This window comes from Anopheles coluzzii, chromosome 2 (assembly GCF_943734685.1).
Source record: "Anopheles coluzzii chromosome 2, AcolN3, whole genome shotgun sequence".
In the NCBI taxonomy this organism is placed as follows: Eukaryota; Metazoa; Arthropoda; class Insecta; order Diptera; family Culicidae; genus Anopheles; species Anopheles coluzzii.
Genome location: NC_064670.1, coordinates 94,413,566 through 94,438,239, shown reverse-complemented (window position 1 = coordinate 94,438,239; position 24,674 = coordinate 94,413,566). Strand labels below are relative to the sequence as shown.

At 43.0% G+C, this 24,674-nt stretch overlaps 2 protein-coding genes across 8 annotated transcripts in view; both read right to left on the bottom strand.

Moving 5' to 3' along the window:
- LOC120953553 (protein encore) overlaps positions 1–24,674 on the bottom strand; it is a 67,515-nt gene that overhangs the window by 18,100 nt on the left and 24,741 nt on the right. For 4 of the 7 annotated variants that reach the window (XM_040373607.2, XM_049607579.1, XM_049607578.1 and 1 more), the window contains exon 2: positions 7,900–8,660. The exons of 1 other annotated variant lie outside the window; for it this stretch is intronic. In XM_040373607.2, the coding sequence (XP_040229541.2) occupies positions 7,900–8,376 (477 nt within the window). In that variant the 5' untranslated portion in view covers positions 8,377–8,660. Of the gene's footprint in view, positions 1–7,899; positions 8,661–14,165; positions 14,272–18,338; positions 18,573–24,674 lie in introns of those variants that run through there. 2 more of the 7 variants (XM_049607576.1, XM_040373606.2) reach the window with 2 other exon arrangements.
- LOC125906855 (uncharacterized) overlaps positions 1–24,674 on the bottom strand; it is a 46,753-nt gene that overhangs the window by 20,823 nt on the left and 1,256 nt on the right. The window lies entirely within an intron of this gene.

Here is a 24,674-nt window from a genome sequence, read left to right as displayed (position 1 = left end):
GTCTGTTTGGTTTGGAGTAGGATTGGGAACGTACCCCAGCGGTGTGCTGAATGTGCATATGAGAGTAACCTATAATGCCCGGAAGCCAATTTAAGCACGCATCGCATGGCAGAAATGTAATTTGTGTTTGTTTTCATTTAATTTTTGTAGGCATGTTTTTGTTGTTGATTTTTTTTAATAATATGGCACACAATCTATGGCCTAAAAGCGTATGCTTACAGCTAGCTGTAATTATTGACCCTAGTTGATCTGGATTGAAATGGATTGAGAGCGGTCCCGTGGTACAGTCGTCAACTCGAACGACTCAATAACATGCCCGCCATGGGTTCAAGCGTCAAACGGACCGTCCCCCCGTAGCAAGTATTGACTTGACTAATCCGGCTGCGTAGTAATGAACTAAGTCTCGAAAAGCTTGTATAGGCCGGCATGTCCGTTACGCGACGTTACGCCAAATAAAAGATGAAATGGATTAAATATTGGGCAAAATTGGGAAATCGTAAGGGCGGTGGACACTTTCCGTACTCGCTAATGTAATTTCGATTTTCGATAGCGCATCTGGCGGCGGCTGGTGGAAGCTTTTTTTGATCATCGAGGGAATGGTCATGCCAGATCTCAAAATTAAGTAGTTTTTCCATCGTTTTTTGTCATGACAATGGATGCAATGCGTGCAAGACATGTACTTCTACCTTTTACAAAACTTTTCTTGTCCAAAGTAAGTAAAAAAACATGAAAAAATTACATATTTTCTGAAGTGGCTCCAAATTATTTGGAAAATGCGTCGGTCAGCCGCCGCCAAAAAAAATTGAAATTACACTAGCGAGTACGGGCAATGTTCCCCGGCCTTTACAGCTCTTCTCAACAATTAATTAAAAGGGGATGGGCGAGTTATTTAATGCTAAAATAGTTTTAAACGACCAGTTAACTTAATTCCAAAAAGTTGATATGTTGATATTCCGGCTTTAAGCAGGTAATCTTGTGTAGTTATTGATTGTTTTTATAGAATTATTTTAGAGATTCTTTTTAATAAATTCTGCATATAGTTTATTAATATCCAATTTTAGACATTAATATGTGCGTTTGGTTCCGACCGTGTTCATTTCAAAATTTAAAAAAAAAGGAAAGGTTATCGGGAATCAAGCAGGTAATTTTATTGCTTAACAAAACTATACATAAGTTTATTAGTTATAGGAGTTAAGATAGAGACAAATCCTGCATTTCCTTGTATTGGCATTGTAGAAATAAACAATTAAAGTTCAATCTTTCTACAAAACATCGTCCATTGATTTCGTAGTTTGTTCAATCTGAAGCTACATTTGAATTGCTATATGCAAAAAACGACAGACGACAAACTCTCTTTTTTCTACTTTCAACAAACAACCGTTTCGGCCTTCAAAACGCTAGAACAAATAAACAAAAAAGCACAAAAACCAACGTGACGTTCAAGCGAGAGTAAAAAAGAAACACATCCCACCGCCCAAGTAGCTTGGCTAAACTACGCCACCAGAGCGACGTCATCTGCACCAGTTGTCACCGACATTAAGCCAAAAAACCCCCTCCCTGCGCTCCCGTTGCGTTTCCTCTCGTTTGTCCAAGATTGTGTGAGTGTGTGTTTTTTTGTTTTTGTTTCATTTTTTGTTCACTCTCACCATCCGCCATCCGCCATCCGCCAGCCCATGTTTACCCTGCCTTTCCCGTACTCATTACTCATTCGATACGGTCTTTATCTGCCGGGACGCTAAGCCAGCAATGGTAAGAGCATATCGAGAACGGGATCGCCACGTCCCGACCCTTCCCATCCCGACCCAGTTTCTTTGCTCCCCAGCCCCATCTTGCCTCCCACTGTCCGTTGTGAAATGGCGAGTAATCACATTAAGAAAACTTGCGGCGACGCTTGCTGACACGGGCATATGATGCTGGCCGGACCGATGCGCGGAACCCCATGCCGTCCGTCCGTTGTCACCGTTTCAAGATCGTTTGGCAAGTTTTTGGCAGCGGCGAAATTGCAATCTATCTTTAGCCTAAATGGCGTACAAAGGCGTACAAACAAGCGCACGGAAAGGTAAACGTAAGTATCCGCGTCAGTGTGTGTTTGTGTGCGTGGTAGAGAGAAAGAGAGAGCGATACAGAGGACAAACGAGTGGGAAAAGCTGATGAGAAAAATGGGCGAAAAAAAACAACAAACCATTTCAACCTTTCCTGCCGAACAAAACACAGCCAAATCCCTACGTTTTTCTGTTGAAAAAATGGGATAATGTGTTCGTCAGAAGTTAGAACTCTGTTCTCTTATTTATGGTACTTTTTTCTGATGTATTCTACTATAAAGGTCTCACGGTTTGAATGGTCTAAAAAATATTAAATGAAGCATTAGACGGGACATTTTTCCGGAGCAAAGGTAGACAAAGTATAAAGTGATCCAATTTTCCTGAAAGCGATGTATAAATCCTGCTCAACGCTGCCAGAGTACAAAACTCTACAGCTAAATCAATTATTACCTTCCGACTGTTCGTAGCATGCTGTTCCCGCCTTGCTTATGAAAGACTCAGACAAATTGTAATAAATGTTATAAGGATTTACCTTCCAAACAATACGTTTCATCCCCTTACCCCAGCTCCCAAAAGCCGTTCGTATCTTTCTTGCTCATACTTTCCCAAGCGGCAGCGGTACTTAACACGCTTCGGGTCTATATTTACCACAATGAAAACGACGCTTAGCTTAGCCATCGGGTAACAACCTGGCGTGCAGAGGGGGGGGGGGGGCGGTTTGTGTTTTTGTGCACCGCGTGTGAATGTGCTATCTCGCACCTGCCCGCCCGGCAAGCCCTAGAGGCTCCGCAAATTTGAACTCCACAAACGTAAACAAGTCGAAATGGCGAAACCAAACAAAGCTTCCATCACCCCCCTCCGAACAGGGCTCAGCACGAAGAAATACACGCTTTCGCCCTGACTTTCTCCTTCTTGTTTCGTACATGACCAAGAGAAGAGAGGTTTGGGTGGCAGCAGTGTGCGCTTTTCTAAACACCCCCGAGGGACGATACGGGCTCTCCCCCAGCAGTAAAGTAAATTCATCATAAATTTAGAATCATTCGACCTATAAATAAATGCTCCATTATGCATTGCCGACCCACCCCGTACCCCGCACAAACGAACGCACCGTTTCTTTGTTTGCCAAAAAAAAAGACTTAAAAACATGTGCGTTTTATGTGGGAGTGTGCGCGAGTGTATCGTTTCACACATTTTCATCGTTTTTTGGGGATTTTTTCCTTCGTTCGCTGCAGGGAGAAGGCGTTGACTTCACCATCTTTAATCTTCGTTCGTCATATTGATAACGTGGAAAGAAAATATTGTCCTTTTTTGGTGTACAGCGAATGCATATGGTCATAAAAAAGGAAAACAAGCTTAGGGATTTCCTTCCAGGCATGAAGAAAAAGGGTGCTTTTAATACAGGGACAAATCTGTTAATGGAACTCTTTTCATCAATCCCTAGGATATTTCCGTATGCACCAGTTTACAGCGCTGTTAGGTCTCACAAGCTTAATAGTCCGGTTTGTTTTACATGACGGGACAACAAATAGTGCAGGAATTGTATATGTCTAGAGAAATATCTTCCAAACCAACCGGGCACATTTACAATTCTCCAATGCCAAGTCTAACATTATGCCTACGCTTGGGTCGTTTATTTTGATTGGATATCCAGTCGTACACAATTTCAGATCTCTCGGTAGCACCAGCGTTTGTGTGAACTTGAACTTCGATATGGTTTACATCAAGTTGAGCGACACAAACAACATACAAATAAAGACGAAGATCCTGATGCAATTGGTACACACTTTTCACGTGAATCGAGTAAATATTCAGCTAGTTTAGTATTTCCCAGTATCTGCTTAATCGTTTGTAAAATAAATAAATACATTGAAGACATTCAAATAACCAGCAAGACGCATTTGTTTAAATAATTCTATGATAACGTTTGCATTCAAAAATATGGACAAACATGTTTCATGGGTTTATCTTCACTCACACTAAAGAAATGTTCATTGCTCTTTTAATAAGAATATCCCATGAGTCAGCAGACAAAATTTTACACTTCCATCAGTCGACCTCTAACCGCGATGGCCAAAAAAGTGCAGCAACTTCATTCAGAAGCGTGCTCAATTAAAGAACGGCACCTCGTAGCGTCTAAATCCGACACCTTGTGGCAGTTCGTGCACGTCGGCATCTACAACATCTTGACATTATTATTACACAACAATTAGAGCATCGAAAGAAAGCCCTATTACAAATGGCCGACGTCCCTGAGCGACTTGAAGACTTGGAGTTGAAGACTGAGGGGAATGACACCACTTCGCTGCGTTCGCTTAGCCGGGAGGTCGATCCAACTAGCCAAATAGTACCTGGGAAACATGTGCATACATATCAGGAAGCAAGTATCGCGTCCACTGGCTTCGCAGTGGCAAGCAATAACGCAAAAACTCAATGCGACTATTTTCGGTGAATTTCGGCTGAATATGATATGACACCCTTGTCCGCAAAGCAATCCAACATCTTGAAGCCTTGTCACATCCAAATTTTCTGGACTAACATGATGCAAAAGCTCTACTCCAACAGTTTTGTTAGCGAAAACTGAGGATGAGTTGATAAAATCGCAGGACAATCTTAAAAGTACGCTCTCACGCATGTAAATCGTCTGCAATGACGAAAATTCGGGACAACTGACGAAAAGCAGCTCGCAACTTCGTAGATTTACCTGTGCAAGTAAACTTGAATAATTGCCACTCAAAGTACGTTCAGGGAAAGAAATTATCTCTTAATTTAGTTCCTCCATCCAACCGAAAAAGTCTATTTGTTTAATGCAAACGTCATTACAACTTATTCATATGAAAGATTTACTGAGTTTTTAAAATCCAACAACCACTGGAAGATTAAAATTTCAGCAATTCATCAATCAGTAGAACTTTAGATAACATAACAAAATAGATTACAGCAACAGTGCCTTAGAAATCGAAATTTGCCACTAATGTTTTGGTTAAACAAACCAGCAAATCTGCAAATTTGAAACACCAATACTCATCAGATCGAATAAAACTAAATTAGAAAGCTTTTATGCAATGTTCTGAAACCCCTCACTGCAATTTGCACCTTCGCCAGAAAAACCGTGCGGTTAACCAATCATAACCCTAAAAACTTTCACCGAACACGCGGCACAATTTGGCTTTGTGAGAATCGAATTTTACGGGTGAGATAATTTCAACTTTGATTGAAAAGATTGAAAGCGATACCCACCCATGCGCCAACAACCACGAAGGGACAACCAGTTGGCGTGTAAAAGCGTTTAGGCTGCTGCAGAAACAGACCCGGAACGGTAACCTTGTTGAACTTTTAAATCGTATAATTCAATTTTAACGGTCCAATATCTAGTTAAAATGTTTCACCTTTTCCCTCCATTTCTTTTTTTTTTTTGTTTCTATCGTTTGATCTAACTCTCTCTCTCTATCTCTCACTCACTTTCACACCGTTTTGCAAAACCCATGGTAATGGGAAGTTGATCGTTATTTTGCCCTCACGCCTCACCCACCGGACAGAAGTCACCTCTCGCGAAATGGAGTTTTTCAACCACCCTGCCCTTTCACTAAGCGTTTGTCCAATCAAAACAATGTTACCGGGAAACCCACGAACCCATCTCGTCATCCTTTCTCGCTTGAGCTGTACACAATCCGCCTTTTGCACTGACCCGATCGCCATCGTAACGAGGAAACGCACGACAAGGAGGCGCCAGAATGTTTCTAAAAGGTGTTTCGTGGCCTATAAAGTTAATAAGCTTGCCTCTGCCCAGTGTGCGTGTGTACGCTCGCTTGGTGCGAAGCTAATTTGTTACGCTTCACAAACAATTCTGCTTTGACCGTTATGGTGCTTCCTTTTTTATTGGGAGAGGAGAAGCTGGAATCAATGGAGAAAAAAGCTCTCCGTTTCCAAGCCAAAGACTTTGCGTGGTATGGGACCCATACTTTGACGCAACTTATTGTCTCACTTCATTATGGTAATAAGATTCGCATGACGAAGGAACGGCATTAAAAAGCTGACAGGGAGGAGTTTTCCAAACTGTGTCTTGCGGAGGCTGTCGGTGTTGTGTCCGTTTTTTTTTGCCAACCGTAAGCCATATTTTAGAGCTTGAGGACGTTTAGTATGCAGTTGAATAATTATCTAAATGAGATTAGAGCATAATTTAATTACTAACTGCTGATTAACGTCTGTGGTGCGTGGTACCAGCTTCTCAACAATGCAGCGTGTCCGATAAGAAAACTTTTGGTTTTTCAGTCCACCTGTCACACTTTAAATCGTGTGAAACTCATTTAAAACATATCAGCATAAAACAAACCCTCACTTTTAAGTGATTATAAATTCATTCCAGCTTTGCAGTCCTAACATCAATTGCCATTCAAAAGGAAACAACCAAACAGCAATTAATATGTCCTACCTCCATAACAGCCTCACCGCAAGCTTATGGAGCAACACATTTTTAGCAACAGATGCAAACGATCTCTTAAAACCCTAAAATTTCTTTGATCTTAAATTATAATGCCATAATTGGCCAGTTGCCAGCAGGGCGGACGGGTGCACGAAGACACAAGCCGCACTATTCTCCATTACTCATCGATGCTGCAGCAGCTGGGCAGGGATATAATACACTCTGATCTCTCAAGTATCAGTTATGCACGTGACGCGGATTGTACGGCCTCGGGGCAGTATATTTGTAGCGTGTTAGCAACGATTTTGCAACGATTAACAGCGAGCCGCGATTCTGGAACAGTTTTACGAACCACATTAAATAGAATATTATTATCTCATTAGCCTAATCCCGGGGGTGAGCTATCGCGATTAGCAATTTGAATAGGAAGGGTAACGTAAACAGTTTCATGGTCATGTGCAGATAAATAGCAAATTTTTTGTATAACATGGTTGTAATGTACTGAATACTTTAGGGTATTTGTTTTACAATTAATTATATTTTTACCAGGCTACAGGGCTACACAGAAAAAATCTAAAGTAACTTTAAGGTATTTTTTTTACAATTAATTATATTCTTACCAGGCTACAGGGCTACAAGGAAATAATCTAATTTAACGAAATTAAAGTAAATACTTGCTTCGTATACGGTTGATGAAAGTGCTTGAAAGCAATGTGTTTTAGCAAGCCAACTCTAATTACTAGCATCAATAATGCAACACTATTTACATTCTATTGTATGCAGCAATAATGTAATTTAGCAATAGTTGACTAATTTCGCATATCAAATTACGAAAATATTTTAAAAACATATAAAAAAGTATTTTATAATTTATTACGATCCGCAAGATAATATTGGGTTCTAACATTAAAAAAAAAACGAAAATAACCTCCACACCACAAAACCGCCTCTCGTCATCGACAAAGCTACGGCACGAATACAGTCGAGAGAATGGAATAATTAAAAAAGGGCTAAACAAACACAAATGAAAATGGAAAATATCCTTATCCTGTCTACTACTACTGCTGCTGCTACTGCTGCTGCTGCTGCTATTGCTGCTCGAACAACATTTCGGAACGATCTAGCTCTCACGGCCAGATGGTTCCCCTCGTATCATTAACCCTTTTCAAATGTGAAGCGTTGTCGTGTTCGGGGCATCATGGGTTTTCTTCACGAGCAGTATTTTCGGCGGCAGAAGTTTCATTACCCCCTACACGCCACGGAGAGGGTTCGCTAGAGGGGGCGTTTGTTTTTTTTATGAGTGTTGAATGTAAGAAACAAAAGAAGTAAAACAAAAAGCGTTCTACACAAAAGCAGATAAGCAAGCAACACTACCGAACGCTGAGAACGAGATGTGAAGCAGTATGAGTGCTTCTCCCTTGTCCCTGTAACACATACCCGTTGCTGTCGACCGCCGGATGCCGGGCGGGGGCCGGAAATGGGTGGTTGATCCTGCTGCTGCTGTGAGGAGTCGCCTTGCTGTTGCTGCATCTGCTGCTGCTGCTGTCCATCAGCTCCTCCTCCGCCCCCCGATGGAGCGCTTGTGTCTGTTTGGCCGTTTGCCATGGCGTTTCCACTACTACTACTGCTACTACTACTGCTGTTGCTGTTGCTGCCAGTGTCCGCTCCACCCCCGCCGTCACAGCCTGAAGGAACTGACGATTCCGGTGAAACTGCTGACCGCACGCCTGCTGCTTGGCTGCTCGGGCAGGGCGCACATGGCATAGCGGGAGAGTGTCCGTTTTCTGCCGAAAACGCGCTTCCAATGGTGGACTGTTGCTGCTGCTGCTGCTGCTGCTGCTCGGCTAGGTTGGCGAGGCTGTGCGTGCGGCTTTCAGTGGTATGCTGCTGGGCAGCAACGGCCACTGTACTCATCGTCCGCCCCGGAGACGTGACACTTGCCGCTGCAGGCGCTGGTGACGTCCGAGGCGTCGGTGTCGAAGTGGCGGCTAATGACGCGTTTGGCGGCGATGCCGATGCGCGTGCGAAAGGTGCAGAGGAAAGTGCTGCGGGTGGTGAAGGTGGAACAGCTGCAGTGACGGACGGTGGTGCCGGCAATGGCTGTGCAACCGCCAGGCCCGGTTTCTTGCCCTTGCGGCTCTTCTTGTGCTTGCCGCCCTTGGACGAACTTTTCTTACTGGTTAATGAAAGAAAAATGTCTGCGAACGCGTGCGCCCGTGCGCGTTATCGGGTGGTGCGCGAAAGTGAATATCCGGATAGCACACATCGACACAGACATACACAGAGCGGATATATGGAAACACACATGGGTACAGTATTCAACAGCGGCACATCGAAATATATTTACACACACACACATATATGTATATATTTATACGAGGTGCAAGTGGATGTGAAGCAAGAAACATAACACGAAGCATGGGTACGTTCCCCCGCCCGACGATGCGCCAGAATATGAAAATAATGGAGAGAGAGAGAAAGAGAGGGAGAAAAAGAGAGAGAGAAAAGAAAGAAAGAGAAAAACGAGCAAATTTAGACCGCAGAATGAGAATGGCGAATAAATTAAAAGAAAACATCTAAATCAAACACGCACACACACATCCACACGTACACGACGCATCCCATCGCCCACCGGAACCGGATGTCGGAAAACAAGAACGAAAAAAGGTCAATTGGCAATGCAGTCTAGCGGTGTGAGGACCTTCCCCAAACGTAACTAGACTGTCCCTCCCTTTTGATATACTAAAATAAAATTAATGAGCATTGTGAGAAAACAGGAAAGCAAGAAAACGGTTGAATTTCTCGTTCGATTTTGCCATGTGCTAAAGTCTCTCTCTCTATTCAGTTTGCTAAGTCGCAATTCAAACCATGGTGCATAGTTGCAGGCGTGCAGTTACGTTTACGATGTACGCTCCGTTACTATAGGGCGCGGACGTTAGCGAAAGCAGCATTGGCGGTGATACGGATTTTGGTGCAGCGGTATATAGTGCTTCAGTGCAGCTTACAAATGCGTAGGTTAATATACGTGTGTTAGTTCTCAGCCATTTACGATACAACTTCAAATTTATGCAAACAAAACACCGAGGTGCAGCGGAATAATACGTTACATTATGCCCAAAATGTGCAGTAATCTGTGTTTAGTGATGTTTGGTACATGTCATATTAGTAACGTGTCAATATTTGAGTAATTAATGTTTAGAGAGATATTCTACGAAGATAAATTACTTTCATTGAGCCTTATCTACAGTAGTTTGATCCATTATGTTGGAGAATTATGATTAATATTTAATAATACAACCAAAAAAAATCATTCAGACGTTCTATAATATCTTCGTTTCACATAACGTTACATTATAGTAGTTTAGTGCCTTGGAAAAATCTTCGTGAAACACACATAAAACTATTTTGTCGAGCTACAAGATGCTTCGATTAGGGACAGATGAAAAGTAAAACCAAGTTTTAACTTATAGCGGCAGTGAACATCTCTGTAGCCGAACGAGCATATGTGATGATTCCTACAGGACCGGACAGGGTCATACATCTCATATGAACCGATGCCTAGCGATAGAACCCAAGTGGAAAAGTGGTTTGATAATTGGAGTGTTGTGTATGTTTTCGAATGTTGTTACAAATCATGCAATCTCCTTCGATTTGTTTCGATGCATAGTCCTATTATCGAAAATCGTGTTCTATAACTGTTCAGAACTTATTTCAAGTGCTAAAACAACGCAAAACATACAATTCAATTGCCAGTTCAAGCCTTATGAGAAGAGCTAGAATTCCACCTGTATATTGCATCCGCTTTCGATAGAACGTTCGTGTCTTAGTATCTTACCAAAAAAACAGTGTTAGGAAGAAGAAACTAAACATGTAACAATGCGAAATAAACTATCCCCGTATTTTTTAGTATAAATGATATCTCTGTCAATATTTTTTCCGATAATTACCATAAGCTCTTCTTGGAACAAATTGGGTCATTCGAGAGGAACAATCTACGGTTTCTCGAGCTAATTGAGTATCGATAAATAGATCGTAAATTGATATCCTCAGCTTCCATTCCCGACTCCACGCCGGTTCCAAGGAACCATATAGTTAAACAGGAAGCATTCACTCATTTCTGCCATCCCCGATTCAAATGTAGTAGATCTATGGGTCTTATTCGCTTCTCCCTTTTCACCTTTCACCTCTCTGTGCTTTATATCCATTTCCACTTCCTACCCATGCACACGGATGGCACGGAAACTCGGTTAGAATACGTTATCAACTGCGCTAAGCAACCACACTTCCGGCTCGCTGTGTGCTTATGCTGGGCCTGTATGTCTCTTCGTCGACTTCTTCGAAGGTGGTAGCTTTATTCGAAGCTTCTGTCCCCTCCCACCAGGACTGCCTGCTTTATGGTATCCCATTCGGCAAAGAGATTGAGTGCGATACCTTAGAGTGTAAGACGAAGCGCGCTTGGCGGGCTATAAAGGAAAAGAGAGGATAAGAAGGATTATAACTTCCGTAAGCACCCATCCACCATTCCACCCCCTCACAACACGCTTTGCATCTTGAGACTGCTGCTGCTGCTGCTGTTGCTAAAACGATTTTATGCGCCAGTATCGCCTCGCTGAAGCTTTCTTCCATCCACACGTCTGCGTTCGCTTCGTTCGTGCTAATACAGGTGGTGGTGTTAGGAGAGGCTTGTCTCTCGATTCTCGATTTTTCGGCCCTGCGGTACGGTATGGAAAAGGGAAGCCTCATCCGAGAGCGAGCGAAACTAGAAACGACCGGATGTAGTAGCAGCTCTGAGTGTCTTTTCAAAACGATGCCCCAGTGCCTGCGTAATCGTTGATCCAGGCGCTTAGCAAATGCTAGAGTTTGCCTTGCCGCTTTGGTCCTATCATCCCCCCCCCCCCCCCCCCCGCCAGATGGATGGAGAGAAAATGATTTTGTGGGTTTTTGGTGCCACAGTTCTCTCCTCCCTTGCTTGCACTACAGGCTCCGGAAAGTATGCTGAACAAACAGAGCCTGCCGCTACTTCCCTGCCCACCGCATGGCACATCAACTTTTCTAACTAGTTTTTCTTACTCCGTACATGCCATATACTCAAAGCAATCGACACACACACACACAGGCGCACACACTGCTTCCGGTTTGTTTACTGAGCCGTAAAAAGGAGCGAGCGTGTGTCAGTACTGTTCCGCAAATGAGCAGCACAGCGACGGAGGATACGAAACTAGCGTGCATAAATTTCGCTCTGCTGGCCTTGCCAAGGTTAAGACACGGTCGACACACGAGCCACTCGGAGCGAGGCAGCGCGCGACGGTTGGATGCGATGAGGCAGAATGTCCCGCCATGCAGCTACTACTCCCTCGGCTCCGTTTCGACACCCAATATCCCAACTTTACCCTGCGCTCGAGCACAAAGTTTCGCCTTCAAGGATTTCCCACGGACCGCGGCGGCGGCGGCGGGTCGGACCGAGCCAGGCAAACTCCGTTCCCGGTGAACTATTTATTAGCCAGTGAAACGCAAACGGTGAAGAGAGTGAATTTCTGCCGCAAAATCACTCGAGAATGTGTGAGTGCAGGGGGCGTACACCAGAAAATGCAGTTCGATCCGTCCGGGAACGAGGGGCGCTCGCACGAGATTATGATGAAGCCTGAGCACAAACCCCTTGCCACCAACAAACACACATTGCTGCGGTGAACCATAAATATGTCCAATTCAAATGGCCGTGTATGTTTGGCCTCGTTCGCCGTTCTTGAGAATCTGTCGGTGAAGCCGGAAAGGCAAGTAGGTGAAGCCACCAGCGAACCTGCAGCGACCTCGTGCGGCGGGTTTTTCGATGCGGTTTGTAAGTAAGCTTGGCTCAAGGAAACCGTATCGATTGTGTTGTGTGCCCGGGAAGTGGGAACCAATTGGATGATCAAGTTCTAGGAATTCGAAAACGGAACATGCAAATGGCCAGTGGTTTAAAACCGTGGTTTTATTTCTTCTTGTCGCAGTTCTCTTTTTTAGCGACAAATAAGACTTCAAATGGTGTGATAATCTCTTCCGAACACTAAACCTGACTCAAACACTGTAGTATAAAACTCAAAACCACTGTAGTGCTTCATATTTCTTGAGATTATACACGTCCGAGTGGCTTCCTTCTTGGAGGACTAAACTTTTCCCACTTTCCCAGGCAGCCCAAGTACCATCGTCTTTCGACGAAAACTTTTCCATCCGCAAGACGCACAAGAACACAAATAAAATGTTCTCTCCCGCAAGGACACATTTTCACTCCTAAACAGCAGAGTTGAAAATCACCCAACGTACCGAGAGACCCGTCCGAAACACACGCAAAAACAAAACCTAGGACAATGTGCTGCAGTAGCAATTGGTACGCCTTTTTTTTTCATTGTTCTGGTAACACTCTACCTCCAACAGAGCATCAATGCCAGAGGAAGGTTGCACCGACCAACAAAAAAAAAACAATTTTGGTTTGATTTGGGTTTTCCCTTCGGTTTCGGTAGAAGTTTTTGGATTTCGTGCGAATCGGGTTTTTTTCGCATCCAAAGGACGAAATTTGACCTACTTTCGGAATGCAATTGTAGGCAGAGCAAGAAAGGCAGGCAAATAAAACAAAAGTGTGCAGGAGAGAATACGGTGAAAACACACAAAACTGGAAGGAGAGAAGAGAGCTTAATCACCAGTCACTTTTTGTGTGTTTTTTTTTTTTTCGTTTTTTGTGTGCAACTTTTAGGGGAGAGTTTCATTTGTTTTGAAGCAATGAGAAAACCCACACACACACGCGTGAGAGAATAATAGAGAGAAAACTCTGACTCAGCCGTACGAGAAAAGGACCTCTATCGATAAATGCATCAATCCGAAGAATTCCTTTCCCACGATTCGTGTCCCGTTCTTAGCATCAAGAAGGAAATATTATTATGGTGATTTAAGCTTTTTCCGGAGGTTTTTCTTAGGAAAGCAATCGTCTTTTTGCTACACAAAGATACCGTTTTATTAAAACATTATAATCGAACTCAACTGCTCTGTGCTGCAACCAACGATAACTAAGAGACGTTTCACTCGGCATCAAAACAAACATGTGCTGTGGACAAACATTGCCTACAATTCACCAGGATTAGTAGCACTACAAACTAATCAATCAAGTGTTAGCATTGTGGAAAACCTGAAGGATCACTCAGTGGGGATAAAAACAAACAAACAAACAAACTGTTACAAAATATTCCCTATCTCCAAAATACTGCAACTAACACAACGTGACGAAGAGGGAGAGTGAGAGATAATAGCACAGGTTTGTGAAGACAATTATTTTACTTGCGGCCTCGTAATTCATCCCCAATTTTTCTACTAAAAAAACGAAACACTTTCATTATTTCTACTGCGAACGTTAAAATTAATAGGACCTTTTTAGAAAACTGATAAAAATTATTTCCTTTCAAAATTATAAGAAAAAGATTGAGTAAAATTTGATCTAACGTAGTTGTACGCCCAATTCGTAACCTTTCCCTTGTACGGATTAAAACGAAAATCTACAGCGTAGGACACAACATCAGCTAGCATTTATTCCCTCTGTCGTGTCGCGCGTCCGCGAAACACTGTCCGGACTTCCTGCCCCTCCGCTGGTCGTACCAGCACCAACACCAACCCCACAACGAAAGCAAACAAAGATAGACACACACGCAACGCCGCGGCTGGCGTCGCGATAGCTGTACCTCCGAAATAATCAGCGAGAGCAGCCAGCTTGCTCCGAGCAGTAGCTTTCCGGTCCAGCGGAAGAAGTGTGTGAGGAAAATTTTGCCGGCCCTCACGTGTTCCGCGCCCAAGCCAGCAAAATAGGTGAAACCCACGGGGCCGAGCGGGGCGTCGCGTGCGTCTCTGTTACGGGCGGGGCCACCCGGACAAACCGGATCGACGACAATGACACTCGCGCTGCTTTGATGGTAGTTGCAAGGATGGGTTTTGTTTTGTTTTTTAGCGCACTTCCGGCATTGCCCTGTTGACGCGTTGTAAACACATCTAACTCTAGAAACCGCACTAACAAGGACACACGCGCACACACATACACCACAAGAAGGGGTTTGGAAGAAGATTTATTCGCAACGGAGAATTGGCCCTTCAAACACAAACACGGAAATGAAACACGAATGCCACCACCACTACCACGTGTATCTTTGTGTGTGTTTGTTTTCTGTTGTAGGGGGGGTTGTAAGGATTGCACTTTTACACTGCGTAATAAGCGTGGTTTAACTGCACTGGGACATCTTTGGGTTGATTGCACTATTTCGATTTTATTTGTTAATATGTTTCATTATTTTCCTTCCGTAGCTTGACCGAACTTGCTTGAATTGGGTGAATAAAATAGATTGTTAGTTTAGAAACAAAACAACAATACTGTTAGTTGATAGTGTTAGTGCTCACATTGTGAGCAGTGCTTGAAACAAAAGGTCCAAAACCTGTTCACCTTCAATGAATTCTATAATGTTAATAAAAAAAAATACACACAAAATGGTGAACGACGTATTTTTCCTCTCGCAAAATCGCCAATAAAAACAACTGCCCACGTCATCCCTGCCGCCTTCATGGTTTCACAAATTTTCCTCTTTTCAACGTGATTTTTCTTGAACACACACACACACACACACAACCTCTCTACACACCACACTACGCTGCGCAACCTCTTACGCACCGCTCCACACACCAAACCAGTCCGAAACGCAACCCGCCGCGTCAAAACAGAAGCGTACGGTCGGTCGGTTGGTGCGCTCGCGTTACGTAATCACTGTTTGACGGACGCCAAAGTGAAAATCTTCCCTCCTCCCACCCAAGCCAAGGGGCGGCAAATGATGCGCTGGCTGCTGCTGCTACTGCTGCTTTAACTGCCCTTTCCCTTCGTGTCCCTCGTCTCCGTCCAACACACACAACACCTGTTAGTTTTGATGCAAAAATAATTACACTTCAAAAAAGCATAACTGTTTATGCTCCGTGACCCATCCAGGCAAGCGAATTTCCATTCGCGAAGCAAGCTCGAGATGGAATGAGTTTTTTTTTACTTCTTCTTGCAATGACAGAATGGTACCATCACGAAAATAAAATTTGCATCAACAACACAAAGCAGCAACACTAAGCAGGCCTCGGGCATCATTAGTTCATCACTCAACGCGTCTTTTCTGGTCGTTTTTACACGAGCACTTGAACTAGCACTCCCATCCCGGCCGCGCGCACACACACACTGTTCTGAACACAAGGTTCCTGTCCGCGCCGATTCGATGTGCAGACAGACAGAGGCTCCGAAACTGGGATCCCGCTCTGCCGGCTGGTTTTTCCGTTGGCAAACTCACTTTGACAAAACTATTTTTGACTTTGCCCATACACACACACACACACACGCAACACATACACCGTGCGGGCATCATCATCGTCATCAACAACAAAAACGCGGACCAAAATGACTTAAAACTTACTGCAAACGAGACCTTTTTAAACACACAGCAACCGAACAACAATATTGTGTCTTTCCTTTTTCCTTTGCTGTTCTATTTCTTTTACTTTATTCTCGTCCTTTTTTTTTGTTGATGCATTCACCGTTCTCCTTGTGTTTGTGTGTTTTAAAAAAATCGTCCACCATTGCTATTCAATTTCAATTTCAACGCTATCAAAGCGCAAAAGTGTGCCTCTGTCCAGTGCCAAACAATCGCAGCACAATTTGCATATTCAACGCTGCTTTTGTGCTGCATATTGAGTGTGCCGTGGTACTTGAGATAATGTACCGATAGCAACAAGATATCGAGAGAGAGAGAGAGAGAGAGAGAGAGAGAGAGAGAGAGAGAGAGAGAGAGAGAAAGAGAGAGACTGTGAGATTTTTTGTGTATAAGAGAGAGAAAGAGAACTTCCAAGACATCCGAAACATCCGAGAACATTGGCGCGGACGGCGAGCCGTGTTTCCTGCTTCGTTCCCCTGCTTCGACCGTAGAAAATGATTTTTCTTTGATTTTTGGCGGAGTCTGGGAGAGGGGAGGATTGGGCCTTTGATACGTATGTTACGAAACATGCTGGTTCCCGGTGTGCATAACAACACTGGTGGTCGCTATATGCCTCTTACTACGCTTTGATCTTGCTTGTTTGGCAAAGTGGTAAAGTGCACCAAACATACACACTACACTGCTTGCTTTTCATTTTTGCTGATCAGTTTTCCAACTCTCCAACCAATCAACCGAACAAGTGAAAGGAAATGTTTGCTATTTTTCGATTGATTTTTCTCCACTTTTCAGAGCGAGCACAGCCATTGTTATCGCGGAAAAAACGGGAAGCAACATAGGCTACAAGACTTTGCGCCATGTCAACCCACAACAAGCGCGCTACCATCAACAGCAGCAGCAGCAGTATAGCATAGCACAGCATCCATTCATCGATTTTTCTCCCACACCTTTCTCCCGCTCTGTCTACTTCCTCCTTACCGAAATTCACCATCCCCTTCACCAAAACTGACCGTGCGTTGCCGACACACCATCGAACGTTCCACACTGTGATCATAATTTAAACGTTGTCCAAGGAAACATGACAGCATGTGCGGGACCTGTGGGGAAATGCATACATAAACATATTTTTGAATGCACTCACACACACACACGCACATCTACGAGCTAGCGATACACAAAGGATCGAAATCACGGAAAAGCTTATTCCATCCCATTTTCCTCTCTATCTGTCTCCCACTCTCTCTATTTTCCCTTCCTTTTTGTGTGGTTTGTTGAGTTGGTGGGATAGGGAGGCACAAATCGATTGTCCAATGGTTTCACAGCCTCTCCTGTATTCAGTGGCGATGGGGCAGGTGTGGGGTTTTTACCTTTTTTTTGCAGCACACAGTCGGAGGTAATGGCTATTCATTATTCAATCGCTTCATCAATATTTGTGGCCCGGTGGGAGGGCTGCAAGGAAGGGAGGGAAGCACAGCTAGCTTTTCCCTTGCATCAGCATTTTTGGGTCACCAGCATTCCGGCGAACGGGGAAGCAATGGGGCAACATGCTGAACAATAGTTCATTTATTAATTCATTTTTTGATTATTTATCAATTTCGCTGATACGGGGCACACGACGGGGTTTTGGTAAAGATGTCGGAAGGCATAGACGGAAAAAGGCACAGCAAAGGGGACAAAGAGTTCTGGCCAGCTTAACGAAAATGTAAAACATTCGATCCTCATCGAAACCAAGCTAGTTTTTCCCAGATTTATGATAAATTGTTTGCTTTACTTCAAACAGTTCAACACACCTATACACTGCACTGCAGCGCGGAGTTGTTCAAGCACCAGCACGGAAACACATCTATCTGATAGCAAAAATTCTATCGAAACTGTGCGCCACTTGAGGCGAACACCACCCCGAACCCTCCCGAAGGTAAATCACATTGCGCACCAGGACCGTCGTCCCTCTGTCCCTCTGTCACAGCCACAGCCACACAGCCAACAGCCCAACTCATGCTCCTCTCCCCATGGAAACGCGTTTCGAAGACGATGTTCTCGAAGCGCAATAACTGACACGCACACACACACATACACACACATATACAAGCAGCATCCACGATGAGATAATGCGACCAAGGAAAATTAGAGATGGAAATTCACAAACACCCCAATACCACACACACACATGCGTCCATAAAAAAGGGCTACGTTTTGTGTCAGGTTCACAGGTTCGATTTCACCACTGGCTAATATATTATGGCTGGCGACCTCCAACAACAACCAAACCAGCAACCCCTAAAAAAACACACACACACAATTTTCTATGCGCACGGAAATATGCAAGTGCTAGCAGTGAGCAAACAGCACCAAACGGAGGAACACAACACTACTCACGGGGTGTGCTGCAAAATACACACACACACTCACATACACACAGTCGCGCGCACACACGCACACGCGCAGCGCACACAGTCACGCACACGCAGACGAACTCGGTCGCTTGCACAGACGGGCGAACGCGTGTGGGGCTTCGCGAAGGCTCAGAACCGAACTGGTGGTGACCGAACCGCCGGAATCCCGGTCATGGCCGGGCCATCGTCCCGGGTACGACGAGCCGAACGTCCTCCTGTGCGCCTCACCCCGGGTGGTGGGGGTTTTTCTCCATCGGCCCCGAACACGGAAACGAACCGAGGCAAACAATCGCGAGCGAGAGAGAATGAGCACGGCAATGGTATGCATTTTCCGCGTGATCCGATTTTCCGCGAGCTCTTCTTTCTCTCTCTCTCTCTCTCTCTTGCGCGCGGGCGCGCGTATTTTCTCTTGTTTGTGTTCGGTCCCTTCCTCACCAGCCACACGCAAAACGAGCACGCTCTTCTTCCTGATTGTGGCTGGATGGCCCACCTTGTGAAGGTAAATAGAAACGCATTTTGTCTGTGAGACTGAATTTTCCCCTCACAAAATCATCCGCTCTTATGCTCTCTCGCTCTCCCTCTCTCTCCCTTTCGTAAATGGCACGCTCTCAAACATACGAAACGAAAATCGAACACTAATTTAAAAAATACTTAGCAATAATGCATGCCAACATTCCGATAAACTAAGTAGTATTTGTCAAAAAAATGCGTATACGGCTAAAAAGTAGCGTCAATGGAACTCATATTTTAGGTCATCAAATGGAGTCAAAGGAGTCTTTAAAAAAGAAATAAAAAGCTTTTTTAAACTGTTGGAAGCAAACTATTTAAATAAATTTAAATAAAGTCATTTTATGGTTACAATAAAATTATGGCACCTTTTATCTGGTGTATAATTATTCCATGCACTGTAACCGCTGCAACCTGCAAATCTCGTCAACCGTTTCTCATCGCAGCTGTTGAATAATGAGATTCCATTCCCCCTTTTTTGAGGCAAAAGAAAAACTCTCCTTTATGCTGATGAACGCTTACGCGTTTTCTCTTTCTTTCCCTTTCTTTCTCTCTCTCTCTCTCACTTGCAGCGCATCGCTCTCTACTCTCTCACACAGAGAGTAGAAAAATGCCCGAACGGAAAAAAATCTTTTACTTTCTTCCCACCCTTTCTGTCTGTGCTCAGTGTACCTTTTCTCGCATGCTGGCATGTTGCTATCTACTACACCTTTCCCTATAGCCCTCGCAGCACGTTTGACAACTCTGCGTTTGTTTGCAGCAAAAAAAAACAACAACGACAACAACAAACACACGCCGCCAAAATGCGTTGCTACACGGCACCAGCGGTACAAACACATCGGAAAGTTCGCGCCGATGATGGCTACCAGACCCCAGATACGAGGACAGGGAACGGGAACACAGGACCGGCGGTACAGAATGGAATGGTTTCTTCGGACGGGAAATTCCGAACCATGACAGACACACAACAAACGCACAGCGCGCCTTGTGCACAATCTTGCCGCCGCACCACACGTTCGAGAGTGCTAAAACATTCCATCATCATCAACATCCTCATCATCATCAGCAATCGGTAGCTCGTGCGCGTACCGTTCGTTTACTTCGTTTTTTGCGAACGGTTTTCTTGTTTCGTTTTTAGGTCCGTTGCAATTGTTTGTTTCTTGTCACGGGGTCGAATAGTAAGGACAGGCACCATATCCGGTTAACGTCGATCACGCATTTTGTATGGTGATTGGAGTGACCATCAACGGTTCCTTCTGGGCGTACACGTTAAATTATTAATGCTGATCCTGCCAGTAAGAGGTGAAACAATATTTCGCTACGCAAATACTGTTCGTGCTATCATCAAACTGAACCAAGCGTGAAGTTTCTTTCAACACAACACTGTTGTGAAACTGTTGATTATGCAGTGTTGATATCTTGTTATCTTTGCTCGTTGCCATATCATACTCATGGAAAGCAAAAAAGGCAGGATCTTTTTACAATTGTATGATAAACGGTGAAGGTGTGATACATATTCTCTATACTTTCAACAATATTTTATCATATTTTAATACCCAGATCTGTACATTGCAATCATATACATTGGCCAATCGGGCAATTAATCAATACATTACGACAACCAACTCGATCGCAATTGATCAATGCAGCTCATATGTGACATTCCTTTAACAAAACAAGGTTTCCACTATCGTCAAAAAAGTCGTCAAAATTAGGTTCCTTTGCGATTCAGATTTCAAGATTTTGACTCTTATCTTGGGCTTCATAGCTCACGAGCGTGAAAAGGTTGTAAATGTATAACCAATTAACACTTTGAGTGCCATGGCTATCATATATGATAGCCAGTTATGTTTCCTGGGGTATATCTGATTTGGATAGTCAGGAATAATTGACTTTAAATCTTAATATCTTGTAACAGATAGGGCGCAATATTATGAAATTTTGCAAAAATATCAACATTATACTGAATATATTTATAATGTATGCAGTTTTGGCAAATGTTTGTTTTTATAATGATCACTGATTTTACAACAATTAATTGACAGGACACTGAATAACTGAAGGCGGAAGAACTGAAGGCGGAAGAATTGAAGGCGGAAGAACTGAAGGCTGAAGACTTAAGGTGAAACGCTGAAGATGTTGCCTAAGCAATGATACAACGCAGAATGGTTCTTTATTGTGACATTCCATACGATGGCACAGTTGATATTATTATGGTCATAGTCCGTTCGAATAATTTGATACTATGGTCATGTCAGAGGTCAAATTTGCCGGATTTTACAGTTTTTTTTTCCTTTTTTTTCCTAGAATAATTCATTGATTCCTATAAGTGGTCGCAAATCGAGAAAATAAATGCAAAATAACAATTCCTTCGATCAATACAGAGCAGCCACATATATTTTGTGAGTTTGTGAGTTTTCAAACCGTATAATGTACAGCCGGTCTCGTGGAACAATCGTCATCTCGTACGACTTAACAACATGCCCATCATGGGTTCAAGCCCCAAAGTAGTCCGTGCTGCCATGCGTAGGACTTGACTATACTGCTATCCATAATTTAATCCATAAGTCCCGATGAATGCCAACCCCACAAGTGGTACAGAAAGAAGAATAAGAAGATAATGTACAGCAGATATTACTTAAAATATTATCTGAATGTCAACATACACGTTGTTTACATGATCGCTTTTCAATAAAGCATCTTATTGAAAAAAAAATCTATACATAACATTAAGCTGTTGTTTTCACTATTTAATGATCAAAACCAAGCAATATAATCATAACACAACAAGAAATCAACCGAAATTGTATTAAAATAATCATTATTTTCATCATCTTTTAGTTTGTTTATATTCAGTATCACTTCCCTGGGGGCCATGGCTGTCATATATGATAGCCATCAAGAATGTAAACAAAAAGTGCTTGGCTCCGAGGGAAACATAAACAAAAATGGTTTGACACTAAAAGTGTTCAAGTTTATCACCATGTTTATCACCACTAATGAGAGCAGCAATTTAGCAACATCTTTAAACAAATTTCTTCATGGCAAATCTATCCTTTATTATTCATGCTAGATCACACCTAATCTTTTCCAAACATTCTTAATGTTCTGAGAAGTTAAATCAGTACAAGATTAGATAAAATAAGCTCAAAGTAATTATTTAATGGGCGAAGCAAGAAGAAAACAACACTGTTGTTCACTGTAAATGCCTGTAAGCCATCTTCTCACATACACTAGAATACTAACAAATGTCACAAACACAGTTCTTGAGAAATGAAATAGTACATGTGTTGGAACCTTTTCGCAAGGTACCCAACGACCTGTCGTAAACGCGCGTTTTAAAATATGTGAGATATCGGTTCGGGTTTCAACCGATCGCGTTCGGTTCGCAAGGAAAGCATAAAAAGGGGCGACAGGACACGAAGAAGGCCTCTAAACCAAAAGCGGGAATCGAAGACTAATTTTTTGGCAAACGTAGAAAAATAAATCGTTTCGGCAAAGAATTTACATCGCGTTGGTTTTCATTTCGCAACAACATGTATTCCACGATATACGTGATATACGCGAAAGACGCGATTTTTTTTTAAATTTAATAATTCTTTGAGCAAATTATACTGATTTGGCACATCAAATGTCAAATGCAAAATAAATTTCCTTTTGGTCGAGTTTTAAAAACTATTTTAAAAGAAAATCAGATCAATCAATCAATTTAGTGGCTAGAACTTACCACTTCAAGCAAAATTATACGAATATTAGCTGTAATTTGACTGTAAACCTCTAAATTCCAGTTAATATTTGAGATACGCTATTGCCTGCGGTTCACATTAATAGCGTATGTCAGGAAATACCTGCATAAATGTTTTCTATTATTTCACTAAAAAAATAAACACAATTCTTCATATTGCGTACTATTTGTACTATCTGTAGAAGATCGAGTGAATCGTATCTGTTAGGACATTTATTTAAAATAAAAGCTTTGTGGTTCTATATCTTGATAAGTCACTTCCTGCTTGGACGATCATTCTAGTAGTCAAACCGGTAATCCGAGCTCAATTGTATCCATTCACGGAACGCGGACAAGCGAACGTAACGAACAGGATAGCTGTAAGAGCATTGGAACAGAAGATCAACAACTCCAATCAACACCGGCCCGTTTTCATCCTCTACTGTCAGCGACGAGCCACACTGCCGGTTACAGAATGAACCTCCTCGATATACATCCGTACAATAGTGCTGATCGTGGAATGTATAGCTAGTTAGTTGTTGCCTACAGATCGACAAGGACAGCAATGGATTACGCAGATATGATAAGCCTTCTGCTTTGGTTGTACCGCAGGAAGTGCCTTCCATCGCCAGGTAGGTGCGAGTATCGGACAGTTTCGGCAAACAAATCGGTTTCACGTATCTGGTTTGGATGGCCGGACGATCCAATCGTATCATCGCAATATTGTAATAATCTTCGTTCGTATAGTGAAAGAATGGATGCATTACAATACTACTCTCGGTGTAGTTGATGGTCTGCTCCCACTGTGTAGTGCTGTTAAACACAGTCCCCAAGGTAATGTAACCGTACAGCATGTCACCGTGGATAAAGTAATGATGAAAGGAACTGGCCGGCGTAATCACGTAATTCAGTGTGATGAGCGCACCGGCACGCTTGTATAAATAGTTGTTTGTGTAGAAATTGATTTCAGCATGGTAGGGAAACTGGCCAGCGTAGGCATCGTATCCATACCAATAAGTGGCCGAATAGGTATAAGGGACGACTGTACCGGCTGACATGGTTTTGAATCCTTCCGGTGTCTCATCGCTCATCGGCTTGGCCTTGATGACATCCAACGCAGCACTGGTGTTTGCGAACACACCCACTACACCGATCACAAAGCACACTATGGCTGCACTTCCCATGCTGTAACGTTTCTGCATCCCTGCTGTGCTACAGATCACTGCTCGAGAGTTCTATCCTAACGCAGAGTTTTTATACTAACGTGGCTTATCGTGATAGAACTGCTTACAGCAAATATATAACGAGGCAGACAGGCATATAACCCAAAAGCATATTTGCCCTTGACTGGCTAAAACAACAATCGTGTTTACTTGCAAACCGGACAAAGCTGCTGATAATAAATTGTGCGAAAAAAGCTTCATATCAGTGCGTAGCTTTATTTCAATGTAATCACAGCTTTAATGTAATGTCACGCATAACACTGTTGTGCAAATTTGATAACGGTAGGTTCAACGCAATCGCTAGCCAACATTTGCACATGATATCACGCAAGATAAATGAATAAAAGCAGGGGAAGGTAGGTAAAGACGGACACCTTAAGGCAAATGGTAAAAATCTAGGGATATATAAGTGCAACGACCATAAAAATGTGCATACGCTATCTTACACTCATGTTTTATCAGAAAATATGTTGAAACTTTTATGTTTTCATCGATTTTTGCATTTTTTTATGAATGAAAAACATGTTTTTTTCGTGCAGTTCTGAAATGTTCGGGTAAGACGGACACCTGATATGGGAAAGATGGACACCAATGAAGGGTAAGACAGACACCTATAAAAATGTTGGAAATTGAAGAAGTTTATAGTATTTTAACATATCCTATTGCTTTTCACATCATGGTACATACATAAACCAATTCTAGGCCAATTGCAACGACGGTTCATTCAGCCATGAATTTAGAAATTGTAAGCAGCGCTTGTAATATATCGTAGAATGCAGCATCTAAAGCATTATTGAAAAATCGCGTACTAACAACTGACGTTGTCCAACTTACAGAACAACACTCTAGAACTTCCTTTTAGGAAATTACTCTGCGAAAGGTCCACGACCCCAGTATT